This window comes from Mus caroli, chromosome 14, assembly GCF_900094665.2.
Source record: "Mus caroli chromosome 14, CAROLI_EIJ_v1.1, whole genome shotgun sequence".
Taxonomy (NCBI): domain Eukaryota; kingdom Metazoa; phylum Chordata; class Mammalia; order Rodentia; family Muridae; genus Mus; species Mus caroli.
The window spans coordinates 27,814,633-27,835,307 of record NC_034583.1 but is presented as its reverse complement, the minus strand read 5'-3'; the positions used below and the strand labels follow the sequence as shown (position 1 = coordinate 27,835,307).

The 20,675-nt window shown below is 43.3% G+C and overlaps 1 protein-coding gene across 1 annotated transcript in view; it reads right to left on the bottom strand.

The window, feature by feature from the left end:
- Window positions 1–330: 330 nt before the first annotated feature.
- Window positions 331–20,675, bottom strand: part of Grid1 (glutamate ionotropic receptor delta type subunit 1) — a 733,627-nt gene continuing 713,282 nt past the window's right edge. The window contains exons 14-16 of the mRNA XM_021181815.2: window positions 16,150–16,316; window positions 10,801–11,041; window positions 331–1,047 (exon numbers count right to left, since the gene is read on the bottom strand). Coding sequence (XP_021037474.1) covers window positions 619–1,047; window positions 10,801–11,041; window positions 16,150–16,316 — 837 coding nt within the window. The 3' untranslated portion in view covers window positions 331–618. The remainder of the gene's footprint in view (window positions 1,048–10,800; window positions 11,042–16,149; window positions 16,317–20,675) is intronic.

Below are 20,675 nucleotides of genomic sequence, written 5' to 3'. Positions count from 1 at the left end.
ACACTGTGACACACAGTGACCTTACCATCTTGAGCCTGATTGTCTAGGGCCATGTCTAGGGCAGGTTGCCCTACAGCTCGGGGAACAGATGGGCCCACCCAACATGGGCTCCAGACTCAGACACATTCTGAACCTACCCAAGGACACTGAAGGAGGAATGAGGGGCTTGTAAGACAAGGACACAAGGGAAAGCTGTGGGTACAGCAGCAAGCAGCATTCGGGGGCTCTTCCATGTCTTCCTTCTCCCCAGCAGCCAGGAGCTTCTCCGATGATTCTTCCTGCCCTCAGAAAGGCCCAGGAACAGGGGGCTCCTTTGGCACTTCAGAATGATCACAAGTAATTTGCCTTTTTATTCATATAGAACAAAATTTACAAAGTCATTCATACAGTTTTTGTTGTTTTGTTTTTTTTTTTTACTGACTTCGAAAATTGGGAATATTCAAAATACACTTTTACCCCACTCCATTCTGTCATTATTTACACGTATGTACAAGAAAAATGAAAGAGTCTGTGTGTGTGTGTGTGTGTGTGTGTGGTGACTGTGTTGTCATTTTCTTGTATTAAAAAGCTCTGCTGGTCGGGTGGGTGGGTGGGCGGGCAAGAGGGCAGGCGACACGGTCAGATGGAGGTGCCATGAGAGGTGTCCAGAGCCTCTGGAAGGACGCCTCCAGGCACGGGCTGGAAGGACATAGGGATGGGGGTCTTCACCGGGCTCTGTCGAAACAGTCCCCCATTGGGTGACCTGTGTTTGCACTGAATTGAGGGCATAGTGGCTGAGCTGCTCAGTGGCAGTGGCAGGTTGCTGCTGGGCCCTGACGACAGTGTCCGGCTGGTGCCATGGCTGCTCTGCTCCGGCAGAAAGGTGCTGACTGAGAGCTGGGTGTTCTGGTACTCCCTCGTGGGCTCCAAAGCTTGGCTTGGAGCCAGGCCCCCCATCTCCAGGGCAGAAAGCTCAATGGACGCTGGGGAAATTTGCTTGTGAGCAATGTCTTCATCCATGAGGCTGTTGATGCGCCGGTGTACCTGTTCCAGATTCACTTCTTTGTCCTGGAGAGAGAAAGTACAGGGAGGTCAAAGGACATCCTAAGAGTGTGTTGAGGACAGCTGGCTGCAAAATTTGGAAACCTGGAGGTAGGCCTATTGAGCTTGCCATACAGTTTCCCCTATTGCTCCCACCTTCCCTCGATCAGATGGTCAACCCTGGACTATCAGGGGAATCCATACACTAGAACACTAATCTGTATATAGCAATGACCCAGACAGCAAGCATCAGAATTTCCTCCACACCCCCACACTCAGCTGAGGATCCCTGACATGCCCAGGGGCAACCCCATGACAAGATGCTCTGAAGAGCTGTCAGACACAGGAGGAGATAAATAGAGTGCCAGGAAAATAGAGGAAATGCCCTGGATCCCCTAATGTGCCCCATGCATTTGCAGTTTGAATCCACATCCCTCCAAGGCTTGATACTGCCACCCCTGCCTTACACACAGAAGATCGGGTTTAGAATAATGTCATTGCTTGATGCCACAAACCCCATGAATGTTAGAGGCTCCTAGAACCACTGCAGTCTGTGTGCAAAAGCTGTGGGAAAGCAACTATGTCCCACCTGGCAACCTATTTTTTTTTCTGTGGAGAATCTTTAGTTCATCCCTGGGAGGAAGGATATTCCCATTCAGCTAATGGGACATTGGAGCTTAAGTGGGAGGAGGAGCAGGGACAAGAGGTGTCAAGAGGACTTATGGCTTCCCAAATGGGTAGCCTCACCCTTGACCCTGTCTCACTACAGTGGGGGACATGACAGAAGACCTTTGGTTTATTTATCTGCTGAAGAATACAAATAAAGAATATAATGACTACAATAATTCTTCTCAAGTAAACTAATGTTGTATCATCAATGTTCAAATGAATTACGGTGGTCACTATGCTAGAGAGCTTAAGGAAGATGTCATCTGCTTCCCTAGTCCTCCCTCACACCCCCCCGTGAAGTGCATAACTGTCCAGAAAATGAGCTACCTCATCTCCCAAATAAGGGTAGGAGCTGCAGCGCCATTTGTGACTCTCTGGATACCAACATTTCAGGCAAGATGGTGGCTACATCTGGCCCTTTCTGATTTCAGACTCCAACAAAAATACCGTGTCAAAGCTCATTTCTAAAATACAATCTTGCCAGCTTTCTAGTGCTCAAAGCATATGTCAGAGAAAGGAACAGAACCTGTTTATGTTGTAGGTATTTTAAATATATCAAGAGATGTAGAAGCCTTGGCATGCTTCCAAAAGGAAGAAGAAATGACCATGCAAAGCCGAAGTTACCCCAGAGCTTTGAGCTCCTATGGGGATAAAGGACAGGGCCTCCCCATCAGGAGGCCACTTGGACCAAAGGGCTTAAGCTCTCTTCCTTTCACATGATGCCAACCACAAAGTCAATATTAGGAAGAGTCAGTCATTATTTCTCACCTGGGCAAAGAACTAAAATACCCTGTAATTCAGTCCTTGTGTCATCACTCCCTGCCTTATAGAAAAGTAAATCATTACTGCCTAAAGGTCCATGAGTTCACAGCTGGCATACTGTTCTTTTGTTTTGTTTTGGTTTTTGGTTTTTGGTTTTTGGTTTATTTTTGGTATTTTTGGGTTTTTTTTTTTTTTTTTTTTTGTTTTTGGTTTTTGGTTTTGATTATTCGAGACAGGGTTTCTCTGTATAGCCCTGGATGTCCTGGAACTCACTTTGTAGACCAGACTGGCCTAGAACTCAGAAATCTACCTGCCTCTGCCTCCCGAGTGCTGGGATTAAAGGCGTGTGCCACCATCCCCGGCTTGGCATACTGTTCTTAACTTCTGGTAAGACACATACTGTGGTTTCCAGAACATCTCCTAAGACAAGAAAATTGACAACTTCCATGGATCAATGAAGAACTCATTTCAGGCCAGGAAGAAACTGAATGACAGGGAACAGACTGGTCAGAGGGTGAGGGAACACTACAGAAATTGGCTTGGTGTCATAAATGGAAATGACATTGGAAGTAATTGAATAGCCACTGAAAAATACCCATGATTCCAGTGATGTGCAACCTCCCAGAGATATAACTTAGCTCATCAGTGCTGGGAAGTACTTCAAAGATAAGAATACCTCTGAGTAGCCAACACCAGAGGAAAAGTGGTGGGAAATGGGTGGAGATGTTATCCTTTGTTCTGCCTAGCTCAAGACCATTCATGACATTCCTCTATCAGCTCCTTCCACAATGTGAAAGCTGTAAATGCTCATCAACTTATAATGTTAAATCATAACAGTCTTACTGCAAATTGAAACTATTACCAGTCAACAATATAGCTACCTTATCTACCAGGCATCCTCACTTAGCATAGAGGATTGGTGCTTTCTGCTGATGTTTTGCAGCTGTCTAAGAGAGTAGCTCTCTTCTGCTTCTCATTATTATCAGAAAATAGGACCACAGAGGCACTTTCTCAAGAAAAGACTAAAAATCTGAAGGATTAAATTCTGCCGATGGCATGTTGCTTTTGCACCATGGTAAACGTCAAACATCATAGTTGAACCACAGTAAATTAAGGGTAACCTATAGATATAGCAAACCAAATTCAAGTTATTTGTTAAATTATTTCATATCAGGGTTGAGGTAGCTCTGTAAACAGTTCTCCTCAGTGTGTGCCTTATCTGTTTTTGTGGGTTTTTTTTTCTTTATATAAGGAAAAACTTTTCCTTTCTTTGTATAAAACTTTTACAATAATATTTTATACTTAATATTTGGGCTCCAGTACCTTGGACTCTATCACTGTTGATGACTTCTTAAATAATATACAGTTGGATTGCTTTAGATAGTTTTTTTTTTTGGAAATGGCTATTTTCATTGTATAATTGTGTGGCAGTGGCAGGTAACATTCCCCACTAAACAGACAGACTCAGAGAATGGTGGAAGGTTCATCTCAAAGCAGTTCTGCCATACCTAGCATTCTGTTCTGTGGTGTGGCCTCAGAGCCGGGACATCTGGACAAGGCCTGGCTCTACTCATCATGAAGCTTGTACCTCCAGCCATTCACTGCTGCTAGGATCTCCTATGCAGCTTTGGCTATGGGAAATGACCCTTTTGTCTTCCCTAACCAAAGTCAGTTCCACAACTTGGCTGGTGAAGGTATTTATACACCATCATCATCCTCCCTAAAAGGTATAAAGGCACAAGGAAGGGTGTAAGGTGGAGACCCTTGGATAGAGTTTCAGATGCTTTTAGGGCTTGAGGAAACAATATTGTCTCCCTTGCAGCCAGCAAAACTTGTAGAAGTCTAGAGGAGCCAGTTGCCTGCACTACAGCCTATGGTTTCCATAGGAAGAAAGCTATTGAGTGATGTTTCTGAGTTCCCTTCAAAGAACTGCTTAGTTCGATAGGCAATTTTTCTTCCTTTCTGTTTTCTCTTCAGTACTGTAAGATACCCATTTGGAATGGAAGAAAATTAAGTTGTACCATGGACTCAAGCAAGTTGTCTTGGTTCCAGATCTATTAACTCTGGATTCTGAGCAGCTATAGGGAAAGCCTGGACCTTTTACTAACATCATCTAAGTCCTGGCCCAGGCAGGTGCTCTGGAGGCATGTGTTGTCTTTCAGGCATTGGAGAGAAAGGATAACTTCCTGTATATGAATGCCCTAGGGATACAGGAATTTGAGAATCTCTTATAAAGAGACAACACTTTCTACCTAGTGCCAGAGAAAAAATATAGCTTGGTGGGGTGTTCCAATCAAAGTCCTATGGAGAAAAATGTGAGCAGGAGAAGCCTTTTAGTTCAATGCCTACAGCACTGACATTCAAAGCACAAAATACCTTGCTATTCCTGTATATGTGGAGTGGAGGTAGGGCACAGGTAATAACTTAGCCTTTAGTGCAGCTAGGAGGCCATGCACCATCTAAGTATTTAGGATGAAGACTAACCCAAGGAATGGATATTTCTTTTTATCTTTATTTATATGCTGAGAATTTCATGTAATACATTTTGATCATAACCTTTCACCTTCTTCAACACCTCTGAGATCTTCCTTCACCTCAGGACCCACCCACCTTCAAGTTTTGTCTACAAAACAATAAACAGAAAAGAAAAAATCAAAATTGAAACCAAAACAAAACACATGAGAACACATAGGAATACATGTTTTATTTTTCTGACAGAACCCCAATAGCATAAAAAAATAGGCCCAAGATATGACAAACAGGGTTACATAAAATTAAAAGGTCCTGCATGTGCACACATGCACATGCGCCACTGCTGCCACCACCGAAAACCACAACCACCACCGCCACCACCACCAACTAAAACGTCGAGTCTGATTTGTGTTGGCTTGCTACTCCTGTATATCTGAGAGTAAGATCTTGAATAGTTTCTTAACCTAGTGTATTTTTAACCTGCCTCAAATTAAGGATGGATGAATCAGTTGCAAGGAGTGTGAAGCCGTGCAGTGCAAATCAACTCCCAATTGTGGTTATCTATTAGCCTCTAACCTTTCCATGTCAGGATACACAGAACATGTTCACACCAATTGAACAAATTTTCCAGAGAGAGCTTCCCATGCCAAATGGCTGTCAAGAATCCAACTTTCTCCTATCAGTAGGACCTCTTTCTATTCAAATTCCATTACCCCAGGAGCACCAAGATTAAGCTAAGCCCTGGGAGAAAAGGGCCCCATCAGGAGTCTCCTGTACTGGTTGGTTAACTCTATGAAAAAAAATGAGCAGAGCTACTCTAAATGCATTTCTCTCCCTGGAAAATGAGTGCAGCCTGCCTCAGAATCTCCACACCTTAAGCTGTCTATGCCTGCTCCTTAGTCTATAAGCTAGAACTGAGGGGCAAGAGGCACAAAAGCACCGTGGTCGGGGCCTTGGAAGATGTGTTCTCTGGTATTACCTGGGGCTACAGATTTAGCATGTGCAAGGTCATGTCCATTCAGAGCTTGTATGTCTCTGGCCAAGGAAAAAGGAGGCGGAAGTAATCAGCTTAAGCAGGGACAGTGGCAAGAGTGATTTGAATAACAATCCTTTCAGACAAAATGATTTATTCTACAATGTTATGCAAATCAAATAATGGACTGTTTTATGTGAACTACATCAGTTTACATCCTCATTACCCCAAGGCTTCTGTGTTCAAACAGGTAATGACAGTTGTGGAAAGAGACCTGGAACTTGCGGCTCCTTTCATTAATATACCATAGAGAACTGACCTAGTCAAACATCCCTGAATATGACGGAAGCTTCACTGACTGCATTTGCCCACAAATTGCCTGGAATCCAGCTCTGTGTTCCTCATCCCATGTTAAGCATGATGGCAGATGCAGAAACAGAGGTTACCAGAGAACCTCTCTCAGGCAGAGATAAAATTCTATAATTAAGTCGCTGTTCACCAACGTGGAAATAATACCGTGTATTGAAAAACGGTAATTTACTAAACTCTCATCTATGTAACAGCTTGTTACATGTGGGACTCATTAGAGCTGACTTTGTTTGGAATCCAACAGTTCCTTCTTTAAAGTAGTCAGGAACAAAACTAGGGTTCAGGGATTCCCTGTCTGACCTGGATGGTTGCTGGAAGCATTCTCTTGCTACCATTGAGACCCACCAGGGAGTGAATGACTCCCAGTAGATGGGAACAACACCATCTTCAAGAGTGCTAGAAACTGAGTTTGGATCTGGGTGTTGTGATTAGGTGAAAACAAAGAGGTTGAATTTCAAGACAAGGCAATGAGCCCAGGGGATGATTGGTCACACATTAAAGCATTGTGGGAGAGTGTCCAGTCACCTCCCTCACAAGTATTCCTTGGCAGGGAAATGAGAGGGAACAGTCACCTCACACACCAGATGGGAAGAGCAGGACCCACTGGAATGAGCTGAGACTCTTGCACTGGAGAGATCTGTTCAAGGTGACCCATGGAGAGTGTAGCACTGAGAACAGTACCCACACCCACCTAGTTCCAGCACTCGTGTTCTTTCCTACCATACCAGGCTCACCTTCCTCACCTTGATAGAAAGAGGATCTACAGTTTTAATCCTTGGTAGGATATCAGAAACAAATGCAGAGACTTTGTAAATTATAGTTTTCCAGACTTTCTTAATCTAACCCTATGGAAACTGAGCCCAAGTTCCAGAATTAATCATCTCTGATATGCAGCCAGAATTGAAAGCCATTGATCCAGCTGCAATGATTATACAACAATTTAACATTTAATAGCATTTTCTTTATAGGAGCCCAGACTGGTTCATTCATTCAATAAATACCTTTGAGCTTCTACGACCAGATGAGCTAATGTTCTTAGTAAAACATTCATCCTTGGTTCCTGGCATATAGGAAATGTTCGATACCTCAATTATATTCATCACCCCCTAACAAGAGCTCCTATGTTCCAGAGAGTGGGCACAGCAATTCAGATGCAGAGGTAAGAAGGTACTGGAGGCCTGAAAGGAGATGGGCGGTGGTCACAGGCAAAGATGGCTCCATCAGGGACCTGGTTCTAAGATACTCAGCAGTGTGTAGGTGCTCTTTGCCTTCTTACTGGGATGCTCTGAACTAATTGCTGTAATGTACTAAACTGTCTTACAGCTAGTCTCAGTTTTCAACAGAAGACAAAAAAACAGGGTTAAGGGATGCTTTGCTAGAATCTAATGCAAGAAAGAATCAAGTCTCATCTCATATTTTTAAAAATCTTCCAGAAAACATTAGGTAGAAATTAATGGCCCTGTACACCTAGAGAAAGCCCAGTGTTCTTGCCCTGTGACAAGCCCACCTAAGGAGGTGGTGGGTGCTAGGAAGCAGATGTATCATCCGTGTGCCAGCCTTGTTTTCTGTCATTGCTGAGTAATAATAAGGACGCCTTCCTTAAATGTTGTTGATAAGGGTTAAGAAGACAGTGTTCTATTTGTAAAGCAAAGGAGTGGAGGTCAGGCAGGGTATGAAATTAAAGAGAGGTCTCCTAGTCTCTAATCACCCATAAGGAAGCAGCCTTGAGGGGCACCCATACAGATGCTGGTCCCTAGGTCAGAAGGGGTTGCTGCTAAACTGTCTCCCCCTGCCCAGCTATCCTGGCCTCCATCAGCCCCCCTCTGCCTTGGAGACATGGTGCAGGGCAAGCAAGACAGGAAGAAACCAGAATTCCAACTTGCAGCCCAGTGATGGATGATTCATCCCTCACTCTTCATGTCAGCTCCCATTTGTGCAGTTCTCATCTGTATTTCATGAATATTTCATCCTCAGAGCAACGATTCCACATCCCCCATAAATCTAGCGGGTGGCTCTTAACTGCATCCCCGAGCGCTTGGTGCACTAACCTGCATTGGGTAACTACATAATTGTCTGATTCCCCCGAAAAAATATGAGCTCAAATGCACATGAATATTAAGAGGTTGATTGCACATTACTACTCTTTCCCAAAAAGGTGTCTAAACTCTGAAGACATCGCAGCACAACCCATTAAACACAGCTTGGGCTCCACCCAAAGACAGGTTTTCAGCTCTTAAGAAATATAGCTGGCATCCCAAAACGAAACATTCCAAGAGTTTCCAGATAGCCTCATCTAATTGCAATGCTGCTCCATAAAACATGGGCCAGCAGCAATGTGAGAGGGATCTAAATTAAACACCTTCATTATTTTACCACAGTTTTAAAGATACAATTCTAAAATATTGCCATTTTGGGTCCATTCTCTGCTCCTAGATGACAGGTTCAAACCCCTCACCCTGGCATTGATACATTGGAAGGAAACCCATTCCTCCTTCCTCAGATTCTTCTACTGGCTTCTCCTTCATGCCCTTACTTCCTGTTAACCCTTTGTTTACCTTGTCCAAAATACAACTCTTCCATCTCACGTCCAGCTCAATGATTTCTACCAATTTCTCATCTCTCTACACTAACATCCTCAAGCCACAATAATCTTCACTAACCACTACTCACCCCAACACCATAGCCCTATTATGTGCTGGCTAGGATGGGGCCCCCTGTACTCTAGTGGTTCTCATTGCTAATGTCAGGACAGCTCAATCTAGAGGATGGAGGCTGGTGAGCTATGTTGTAGCCACCCAAGAGGTGAAGAAATATTCCGGGAGGGAAAAGAAGGGTTCATGCAGACAAGATTGTTAAAGGAAGCAAGGAGGAACACGGGATAAACTTCATCTGGATGGTGGATACTTATAAAAACAGGGAAAATCTCTCATATAGCTTATTTGAATAGGAGGGGAAGGTGGAAAGCACCTACTGGGCTGCCCCCATGTCTTCTGTCATTCTTACTTCTATCTTCCTGGACTGAGAGCCCGGCAAGGAAGCCCACATTGTGGAAGAACAAGCTGAAAATGTATTCCTCTATATCAGAGGATGTGGATTTATGCAGAAGTGAGAGAGTAGGAAAAGGTGATGGGAAGAAAGAAGCAAGCAATGTGTGCTTCCCAAGCTGGCCATCTTGTGGTCTTCTGTGGTCTTCCTTTGCTTATACCTTTGTATTTATGACTCTGTCTTTTTGTCTCCCTCTATCTTTCTGTCTCTCTCCATCTCTGTCTCTGTCTCCCTCCCTCCCCCATCTCTCTTTCTCTAATTCTGGGTGACCACAATTGGAATGATCACTGCACTAGAGGCTCTAAAGGGATGAAACTGAAAGTAGACAAGGCCTCCCAGTTTAAAAAACACAATGAAATTGAGCCCACATCCCTGCTCACACCAGACAAGAGAGACAGTTCCATGTCACTGCAATGTACACCCACAGCAACCAACCAATCACCCAGCTCTGCCCTCTCCTGCCTGCTTGGGTTTCCTGTTCCCATTTATTTTGCTTTTCTCCTTGACCTCTGAAGCCAGTTGATGAACGTGTGTGTCACCTTGGCCTCCAGTAAAAAACAAAACTAGGAATACCAGGCAAAATCCTTCAGGACTGCCTTTAAACAGAATGCCAGCTGCTTTACAGCTTCCTATTTAAGATTTATCTCCAGAAGCCTCTGCAGAATCTATAAGCTAAAGTCTGATTCTTAATGAAGCCAGGGGTGTGTGTAGCAGGCAGTGACCACAAATGTATGAAGTGCCTAGGCTTGTCTCATAGATGCCTATGTGTATGTTTCTGTTGGCAGAGGATCATCACAAAGTGATACTTTTTGACACCTCTTTTAGGGGAACTACCTCACAGGAGTTCATTTCAAAAACCAAATCAGAAACTGGCCTTAAAGAGCAAATACCCAATAAGATGCACATGTCAAGGGACAGAATCAGCATTGGTTGGTGTGCAAAGTGAGAGAAGTACCCAGAACTTAGTCTGGACAGAGCTCCAGTGTCTCCCAGGGTGGCAAGGCTATGCCTTGTAAAAATGAGGGAGAGAGGAAAGGCAGGGCGACAGGGGAATCAGGGAAGCCTGGCTTACTGGGGTCACTGGGTCTATGGCTCTATGTGAGACACCAAAGAGAACCAAGAAGGAATGGGGGCTCCTCTCTTACCCTACAGGTGGTCTCTCCAGGTCAGGGTGGAAGCACATGAGCGGGGCAGGGTGGGGAAGGGCTCTCTGGCGCTGCCTACGCCGTACCTGCTCTATAGATAAATACAGGACTTTAGTGGCCTTGGCCGGTCCTTTGGCACTTTGTTCAAACATGAAAACACCCACTACATTTTCTCTGTTTATTTAAAAACAAAATGAAATATGACATATATCCCCAATATACAATGCTGCTGTGTCCAGACAAGGTGACTCAGATAAATACTATCTGAAAGGAAACCACCCACCAAATAAATGGCCCAGGGAGCACCCTACCACTGGACTACGGCAAGACTATGAAGACACCAACCTCTTTGGGGGTCTCCTGGTGGCACCGGTTGCTGTTCCACCACAACTCTAGAGCAGCCACAAGGCAGGCAAGAAGGAGGCCAATGGCCAAAATGCAGAAGACCCCAGCAAAGCTGTGCAGCTTAAGGGATTTGCCTTCAGTCTGGGTACTGGAATGGCTGGTGAGGTCACAGCGGCCTGTGTGTGGCCACCACTTCTGCTTGAGCACATCCAGGTCCCCTGTGTCTTGCAGCTCCAGGATCCTGCAAGATACAACACAGGTGAGCTCAGTACAGAGTAGGGTTTGATCTCATCTGTGTACTACTGGATGAGGGCCAAGTCCCACTAAGCCTAACAGATTCATGGTTACCATTCTAATGAATAGGGTTAGCAACTTTCCATGTTTTTCATGTGCAAGTTTAGTAGATATCAAAACAAAAGCTACTTGTTAGCAGATATTTGTTCTGTCAACCAAGGTGTGAATGTATTGTTGAATAATGAAAACAAACAGAAGATGAAAGGGCTATGGTAAGATTATAAAAATATCCAGCAAGTGAATTAAGATTATAAAAATATCCAGCAAGTGATTTAGAACAATGATAATCCCAAAAGGCTTGGAATGTGGCCATGCCTGGAACACTACAGTACCTGAGGTCATTGATTTACATGTACATTTGTGTGTTTTGTGGCTGTTCTCAGAATGTCCCTGAAAACCACAGCTATCTCTAATTGTGTGTTACACGATGAACGGAGCAGCTAGAGTCCTTCTAACTACCATGTGTGGCTTTGCTCTGGCCAGGAAAGCTTCATGTGTAGCTGTTTACTGGCCTTTGCTAAGTCTCTGGTGACTAAGATGAGTAGGGTGGGATTACTGTAATTTATAGAAGCTGATATGCAGATATATAGGCTGCCAGGGACCAGGAGGAGGCTAGTGATTGAACTACTTGCTCAGCATGAAGAAATCAGAGATTTGTGTCTATAAATATGATTCTTCACTGATGGAGATTTGTTCTAATCCAGATTCTGAATTTTTCAACCTTAACCCCCCCATCATCAATATCTGAGAGTAAATAAGGTACCCATCTCAGTGGCCATTAGGTTATAATCCAGTGGATACTAACAGCTTCCATAAGAACTAGTTAGTAGCTGTACAGTCAGTTGGCCATATTGACCAACTTCTTCTCACGTCACTCTTTGCAGGAGCTCCCTCTTACTGAGTGAACACTGTAGGGTCAAACCATTTATAGTGCTTCAATCTGCCTAACTGCATGCAGAGGAATGCTTAATATATCTGCTTTATTTCCTGAAGGCCTCAACAGAGAATCTACCTGACTTGCCCAAAGTTGTAATTAGAAAGGATTAATGTTCTTCAGCTCTGGGCCATTAGTGATCTGGGAGGCCATGTTCTTCCTGTGACAGCAGACTATTCTCCAGGTGTCAAGTTCTGACCTGGGAGATGGGAGACCCTGGATGTACTGTAGGGTCTGATCTTCTCACAGGTTCTGTGCAGGGGGTGATTCTGATGCCTTGATCTGTGTGTGAACACTGAAGGTCTTAATCCCCAATTGGTTCTTGATCAATCCATAAAGCTGCTAGTAGCCAATGAGCTGTGTGGAATAGGCAGGACTTCCAGTTTTCCTGCAGGCAAGCTAGCAGATGCAGGAGAGGAGAAAAGAATTTGCCATGCTTCAGAAGGAGAAAAGACACGAGTCATGTGAGACCTAGGGTGGAGTGGCCATTGGCCAGTTCCCTGACTGTGCCTGAGTTAGCAGGCAGGACGTGAGAAATGTAACTAAGCTGAGGGCAAATTTAGGGTGCTGAGCTTGGACTAAAGATAAATGAGCAACTAAAGTTGAGAACAGATTTTGGGTGCTGAGTTTGGAGTGAAAAGAAGGGTGTGATTGCCAAAGAAGGCTTAGAAGAGCCCAACCATTGAATTAAAGCTTATAAAAATAAGCTAATGTATGTGTATGTCTTTCATCCGAGGATACAATAGAACCTGAGTGGGGTTGGTAGATTAGTCTGCCTGGAGCTTAAAGCAGGGTAGCAAAAACTACATGCAACATTTCTGGGCAGTATCAGGTGGGCTGCTTAAAATTTCCGACCTTTTCTCCACATAGTTGTATGTGTATTTTATGGCACATCTTATTTCAGGAAGTATATATGGCAATTTACAGGAAAACAGAATAAAAAATAAAAACCAACAAAACAAGAAAGTGTAAATATAGAAGCAACAAGACAAATAAGTCATAGGCACAACATGTCTTCAAGAATGAGGCTAACCTAACATGCACTCTAACAATTTATATTCTTATTTATGAGGAACCAGAGCGATAAGAGCCATTTCCTGAAGCCAGTTTTTCTATTTTCCAGACAGATATAATTGCAGGTGCTTTCCTTTATTCAATAGTTGTGGAGCCTGCTACATAGTAGGTGCTCAATAAATGGCTATTAAGTTGCTAAATGTTTATTGAATGCCCACTCTGCATGCTGTGGTCTGCAAAACTGTTATAGGACATAACATAAACCCACAGCATATATACTTACATCTATATCCTAGCCTCTGTCAAAGCAAACAAATAGCTTGACTCCTAAGATGAAGGGAAAGGCAACCACAGAAATTCTAGATAATCCTGGAATCTACTACTTATACAATGCAGGCCCTTATTCAAATGAAAAAGTGAAGCAGCTCTCTTCATTTTTCTGAGGCAATTTGAGCTTAATGCAGCTCACAATGAGCTTGCAGTATTCAACAGAACCCCTTGTAGAACTAATAACAACAGAAAGTTAGAAATAAAGACTGGAGCATTCCCCTAAAAGGCAGATGCCTGTCTGTTGGAAGGAGGGATGCTACCAGCTCATGGGGAGACATGACAATATTGCAGACAGCACAGTCTTCTGAACACATAGTCTTCTGATAAAACTAAGAAGGGGAATTATTTCTTGCAAGAAAGACATGGAATCTGGGAAGTACACCACTTTTTTATTGAGGTAACTGGCATGGGAGGGAGACCACATGCTGGCTGTGGTCTACTAACCAATGCAGCCATATAAAGAACATCTAACTCCTTAAGCAGACAACCCAACTCTTTAAGCATACAACACAACTATTGGTAATAGAGGAGAGCAACACCACTTCTCCTGACTCATCTCTGTCTTCTCCGTCTTCAGAATTTTCACTTTTCCTTTGACCCAATCTGTGTATTCCTAACTTCATGGCTGCCTCGAGTCTCTCTGACTACCCTGTAGAGATCCAAGCTTTCTAGCCAACATCTGCTTTCTTCTTTCCTAGGATATTGATACTTTTTTCCTTCAGAATTAGAGAAGAAACTTAACAGTGCTAGCTCAGGGGCCTCTATCTTCCCACTAATGGGTCCCATACATCCATGAGCACCATCTTGAGAGTCATTGGCTGTTTGGGTGTTGCTGTTACACTTCCCTTACCATCTGCTCTACAAAGATCTTTGCAGGTTGATGGTCTGTGCAATCACCCTAAAACTCCTATCTGGAAAAAAACCAACATGCATAAACTTCAGAAATGCCACTGTATTCTGAAACCCAAAGAGAAACCATAATTTTTCACACTTTTAATTTGAAGAACTGAAAGATACCTCTTTCTCTCTTATCACTGTTCTCTACTCCAGAAGGCAAAGGAAGGTATGAAACATGTTCTTGACGTTCTGGAGAAAACCTAAAGCCTCACTTAACTGCTCCTACATCTTCACTAAGTTTTGAAAGCACAATAATGACTACATTGGTTGCAAACCCTACTTCTCAGCCTTCTCTGGTGCATTTGAGGCTTAGCTGATCCTGAGCAAGAGGATCCAGTCTAGAAATCCAGGGAAGGGCAGGTAGTAAGGTTTGCAGATACAATGGTAACATGGTCCAGTGCTGGACTGGAACTCAGGAGAGCTGGATGCTGGAAGAGCATAAAGCACAGAACACACTCCCTTTCTTTCTGAATTACAGGGTAGAAAGTAGGAAGTCTTCAACAATTTCCCTGTATCAACCTGGATATTCTCCAGATGGATATTCTTCACGTGGATAACACATGAAGGCTGCAATTCATGTGTTAATCAGGCAACTGGTGGTTATCCCTAAGCTTGGCACTGAACGGATTTGTTCATGATAACATTCCTGCCACCTCTTGTTGGGTTTCAATGAGCCAAGGCAGAGCCTTCCTTTAGAACTTCCTCAATCACCTCAGTTCTAATTCCTTCCGTCAGCAGGATTCCACATCAGATATGTCCAATCTGAGGGTCCAAGGCTAGACTTCTTGTGAGACAAGCTCCTTGGCTGGTTAACTGGCTACAAGAAAACAAGCATTGAGTTTACCAATATCATTCAGTTCTACCCTCCCTGCTTAAATCCATATCATTCAAACCATATAAACTACTATAACAGAGAACCAGTATGGGATAAGGAAAGATTGGTATTCTGAGGGAGAACAGCAGTTTGGAACTTGACCATGCCCAATAGTCTAAACCTAAGCAGGCTCAAGGGACAAACTCATACCAACAATCACATGGGAAATGAAACTCAAGAACAAAATAGACATGCTGCATTGGTTTCTGAAGGAGATATCCATTCAGTTTAACATAGTTGAAAACTTTCTCTCTACTTAGACATCCCTCCCCTTTCTCCTGAATTTCCCTAATATTAATGAGAAGAAATCAGAATTAACTCTCAGAGGATGGCACAGAAACCCAGAAGCCTACTTTTGACATGAGGAGAATGGAGAAGAAACGAAATGAATCATAACAAAAAAAAAAAGGCGAGGTTCATCTCTTGCCCCAGTGGTCAGCAGCATCTATTTCATCCAGCCAGGAAATTTGATCCAAAGTCCACAGGACTCATCAGGTCACCTTGCTACAGATGGAGACAGTGCTTCTCAACTCTATTACTTTGCATCTCCACATGGACAACTCACACTTTGAAGATATACTTTAAAAAAAAAAAAAAAAAGACTGTTCGGCTTCCCCAGATTCTACTTAGTCATTTATCTGACTGACTCCTATGTGCCTTGGATATCACTACCCATGAGAAGTCCTTCAGGGTCCTATCAGATGCCCTCTTCTGCCCAACCCCACTCCTGGGACACTGCTTGACCCTACACTGATATTATCTACATATATCATAGTTCCACCCACACTGCTGTCTTCCTACAAAGAGGCCATGAACTTCTTCTTTTCACCCTAGTACCTATGCAGGGCCCGAGAAGAGGTATAGAGAAAGGCACATTGATCCCTAGCTAGTACTTTGGAAGATGGGAAGAATTAATGCATTGATAATGGCTCTTATGTCATAGCAGGAGGTTCTCCTTCTATTCCAGCTGCCAAGGCTGCTAGAAATGACTTCTTGTTATGCCTACCTCTGGGAGAAGAGGTCCCTGTAGGGGCTGCCATGTTGCAGGGCAATCCCGTAGCCCTTGCTGCTGATGCTGTTGCCGATGACAGTCACTGAGCAGTCGTCATCTGTTAGGGCTGCATACTCCACCACGGCCACATCCCATAGAAAGGCGTAGTTCCCCTTCTTTGCCTGAAAGACCCAAATCACCATGAAGCCAAGCATCCTATCTAGCTATATAGTTTCAAGCACTGTGACATCTCAATAGTTAGGTTCCAGGGACTCCTCTATGTGGTCCCACTCACACTGTACAATTAATTCTCTTAGCATTTGTGACTTGTAAATAAACCACCAATTGAAACCATTCATCTTAGTAGATCCATCTACAGTTCATAGAGCGGGTGGAGAGCATGAGCTAGACGTAGGTCACAGTGACATTGACTCACTTCTCAATTTAGTATACTCACCCCTGGGGAGTAAAGAGAGTAACATTTGGGGAGTAAGATTGCAGAGCAGAGTTTTAGGGGCCACATAATACCATATAATAAATACCATATAAATGTTGAAGGGATTGTGATAATCTTTTATTAATAATCTCCTGACTGCCAAGTCTTGCTTACCATGAACATGTGCATGGGTTCCATGTCTCTGGGTGGCCAAGATGAAATACCAAGCAAAAGCACGTCTAGAGTTTGTTATGCATGGGAAGATCTCATTACGGAATGGGAGGTGATGGTTACAATGAGGATAAATATACACACTCATACACAATGCAAACACACATGCATCTTTTAATTTCTTTGTTGTGGGCAGACAGGATTGAAACAGAACCTTGCTGTGCTGCCTAGGCTGCCTTCAAATTAGATTATCTTGCTCTAGCAAGAGCAGGTTTCTGGTCCCAGTACTTCCATACTGGGATGGTTGCAAATTCTTCCACTGCGAATCTAGCTGCATCCCTAGCTGATACCTCTCAAACTCTTCCACAGCAGACACTCAGTTCTATTTTGATCAGTGATTCTAAATTGGACTAAAATTTGGGCACTCGGAAGGAATGTGAACGGCTTTTCTTCTTCCAAAGAGGCATTGTCACTTGGTTTTCTTAAAATACTGTATAACATTCTTAATGTATCAAAGTGCCTAGTTTCCTTTCTCTGCTTAACACACAGATGCTTCTTGCCTTGTTGTCCTTCCCACTATGGCTCACATTGGATGCTGTAAAGCATAGCTGTAGACTTGGTAATAGGGCTGAAGCATCATAGACAAAATTAAACCAAGTTGGCAAGCTGTCGGCTCATTGGTACTGTCCAGGGCATTGTTCCAGTTCCTGCCTTTGTTGGCTTTTCATTTCCCCTAAGATTCTCCAAGAAGTAAATGGATGCTGAAAATCAGGCTTTTATTTCTTTGCATTTTTCTTTTTTCCCTTGGGTTGGGAAGATTAGGTTTTGAGAAAGGATCTTATGATATGGCCCAGGCTGATTTTAAGGCATGATGACCCAACTAAACCTCCCAAGTAGTAGGACTATAAGCAAACAACACCACACCTAGCAGGAGGTTTCTTTTCTCAATACCCTAAGTATCCACAACCCAAGCTGTCTTATTTCCTTGGCAGTTCTTTCCATTAGAAATAGTTGTGGGCAGAATATGACCTCCTGCACTGGGAACTGGCTTCTTGCAGCCTTTCACATAACCTTGTAAGAAATAATACACATCTGTGTCACCTACTGCCTGTCACCTGCAGCACCATTCAAATATTATGTCAAGGCCTCATTCCTTGGCCAATCCAATCTCAGAAGTCTTAAAGGACTTTGACCCAGGTTGCAAAATGACACACATCTCTCTCCATCCACATAGGAAGATAACAGTCTTTGTAATTCCCCCACACACGCGCACACACACACACACACACTGGCAAACAAGTTTTCCCATGAAAAGGTATAAATTTTCAACCTCTAGTTCCAAGTTTCTCTGCAAAATGTTGACTTATGACCTAATATTTGGCTTCAGTCAGACAAGGGAGCATTTCACATCCACGCTTGCAATTCAACATGACAATCAGACACGGTTATTTGTACGATTTCAAAAGGGCATGTCATGTTGAAGGAAGAATTAAGATCAGCTTCCTTTCTACTTCTCAAGTGATGTTTCACAAAGAAAAAAAAAAACAGGAAGAAACTGGCTCAGGCCAACTGAAAACTGACTTTAGAACAGACCCTGTGGTCTCTCAGAGAGGGTGTCTGGAGTCCTTCAAGTCACAAGTCCATGCGCATGCAATGTGTAGACTCACAGATAGGCACACACAGCTACTGGGAGAAAGCCTGCATCTACAGCATTATTGGACAAAGCTGTGCAAAATGCAACATCTGAAAACCATGTAGGCAATTTCCCTGCCTCTATTTTAAGCTACACACGAAGGATTTTCTCTAGAAGTAAGAACTTGCCTTCTTGATCCTAAATATCCACCATCTCCATTTGTAAACAATAACCACTGTCTTTCTTGTTTGTTTGAAGAAGCTTGGCTAGACCTCTAGTCTACATGCTCAAACCATAACATGATGACTAGTAAATGGTAATGGGATACTTGCTGTGACAGGACCTAACTGCAAAGTGGCAAGCCAGCATCTGTATCAATTTGTACAAAACATATTCTTAGTGAAAAACAAACAAACAAAACAAAAAAAATCTTTTTGCCATCATAAGTACCCCAGAACTCTCTGGCCCATGTCTTTTAGCCCCACACTGAGTAAAATGCAGTACCAAAATTTCCCTCTAAGGAGGATATTTTGGACCTTGAAGGTATCTCCACAATCTTTCTGGTGTATCACCAGGGCTATAGGAGACACAACTATCTTTAATGTGACTGTGCAACATGAACATTTCAGAAGTAACTAAATAGAAGTCCAAGTGTTTAGAGAGATTGATCAGTCAATAAAATGTTTGCTGGGCAAGCATGAGGACCTGAGTCCAGATCCCAAGCACTTGTGTAAAGAAATCACAATACAACTGCAAGCACCTATAATCCCAGTGTTGGGGAAATAAAGACAGGAGGTTCCTAGTGCTTTATTGGCCAGCCCTTTTGGCGAAAGAGGTGTGTTCCAGGTCTCAGTGAAAGACTTTCTCTTAAAATATAAGGTTGAGAGCAATTGAGAATGAGACCTGCCAGTGAGTTCTAGCTGCCACACACATGTAGATACATGTATCTATGCCAAGAAAAATAAAAATCAAAACAACGCTGAGATTCCACCTCACACCAGTCAGAATGGCTAAGAACAAAAACTCTGGTGACAGGAGATGCTGGCAAGGATGTGGAGAAAGAGAAACACTCCTCCATTGCTGGTGGGATTCTAAGCTGGTTCAATGACTCTGGAAATCAGTTTGGTAGTTCCTGAGAAAATTGAACATAGCAATACCTGAGAACCCAGCTATACCACGCCTGGGCACATACCCAGAAGATGTTCCAACATGTAATAAGGACACATGCTCCACTATGTTTATAGCAGCCTTATTTATAATAGCCAGAAGCTGGAAAGAACTCAACAGAGGAATGGATACAGAAAATGTGGTACATTTACACAATGGAGTACTACTCAGCTATTAAAAATGATGAATTCATGAAGTTCTTAGGCAGATGGATAGAACTAGAAAATATCCTGAGTGAGGTAACCCAGTCACAAAAGAACACACATAGTATGCATTCACTGATAAGTGGATATTAGCCCATAAGTTCAGAATATGCAAGATACAATTCACAGACCACTTGAAGCTCAAGAAGAAGGAAGACCACAGTGTACATATTTTGGTCTTTCTTAGAAGGGGGATCAAAATACCTATGGGAGGAGATACAGAGACAGTGTTTGGAGCAGAAACTGAAGGAAAGGCCATCCAGTGACTGTCCCACCTGGAGATTCATCCCATATACAGTTACCAAACCCAGACACTATGGCAGATACCAACAAGTTCTTGCTGAGAGGAGCCTGATATAGCTGTCTCATGAGAGGCTCTGCTAGTGCCTGACAAATATAGAAGTGTATGCACACAGCCATCTATTGGACTGAGCACAGGGTCTCCAATGGAGGAGCTAGAGAAAGGACCCAAGGAGCTGAAGGGGTTTACAGCTCCATAGGAGGAACAACAATATGAACCAACCAGTACCCACAGAGCTCCCAGGAACTAAACTACCAACCAAAGAGAACACATGGAAGGACCCATGGCTCCAGCCACATATGTAGCAGAGGATGGTCTTTTGGGACATCAATGAGAGGAGAGGCCCTTGATTTTGTGAAGGGCCCCAGTGTAGGGGAATGCCAGGACAGGGAAGCAGGTGTGGGTGGGTTAGTAAGCAGGAAGAGGGGGATGGGGGAGGGGAGTTTTTGGAGGAGAAATGAGGAAAAGGGATAAAATTTGAAATGTAAATAAAGAAAATATCTAATAAAAAATAAAATGCTGGGAAACACATTTTTGTAATGTCAGAACTATTTTTGTTTATTTGAGAGGTTTTCTCTGTGTAGTCCTGGCTGTCTTGGAACTCACTTTGTAGACCAGGCTGGCCTCTAA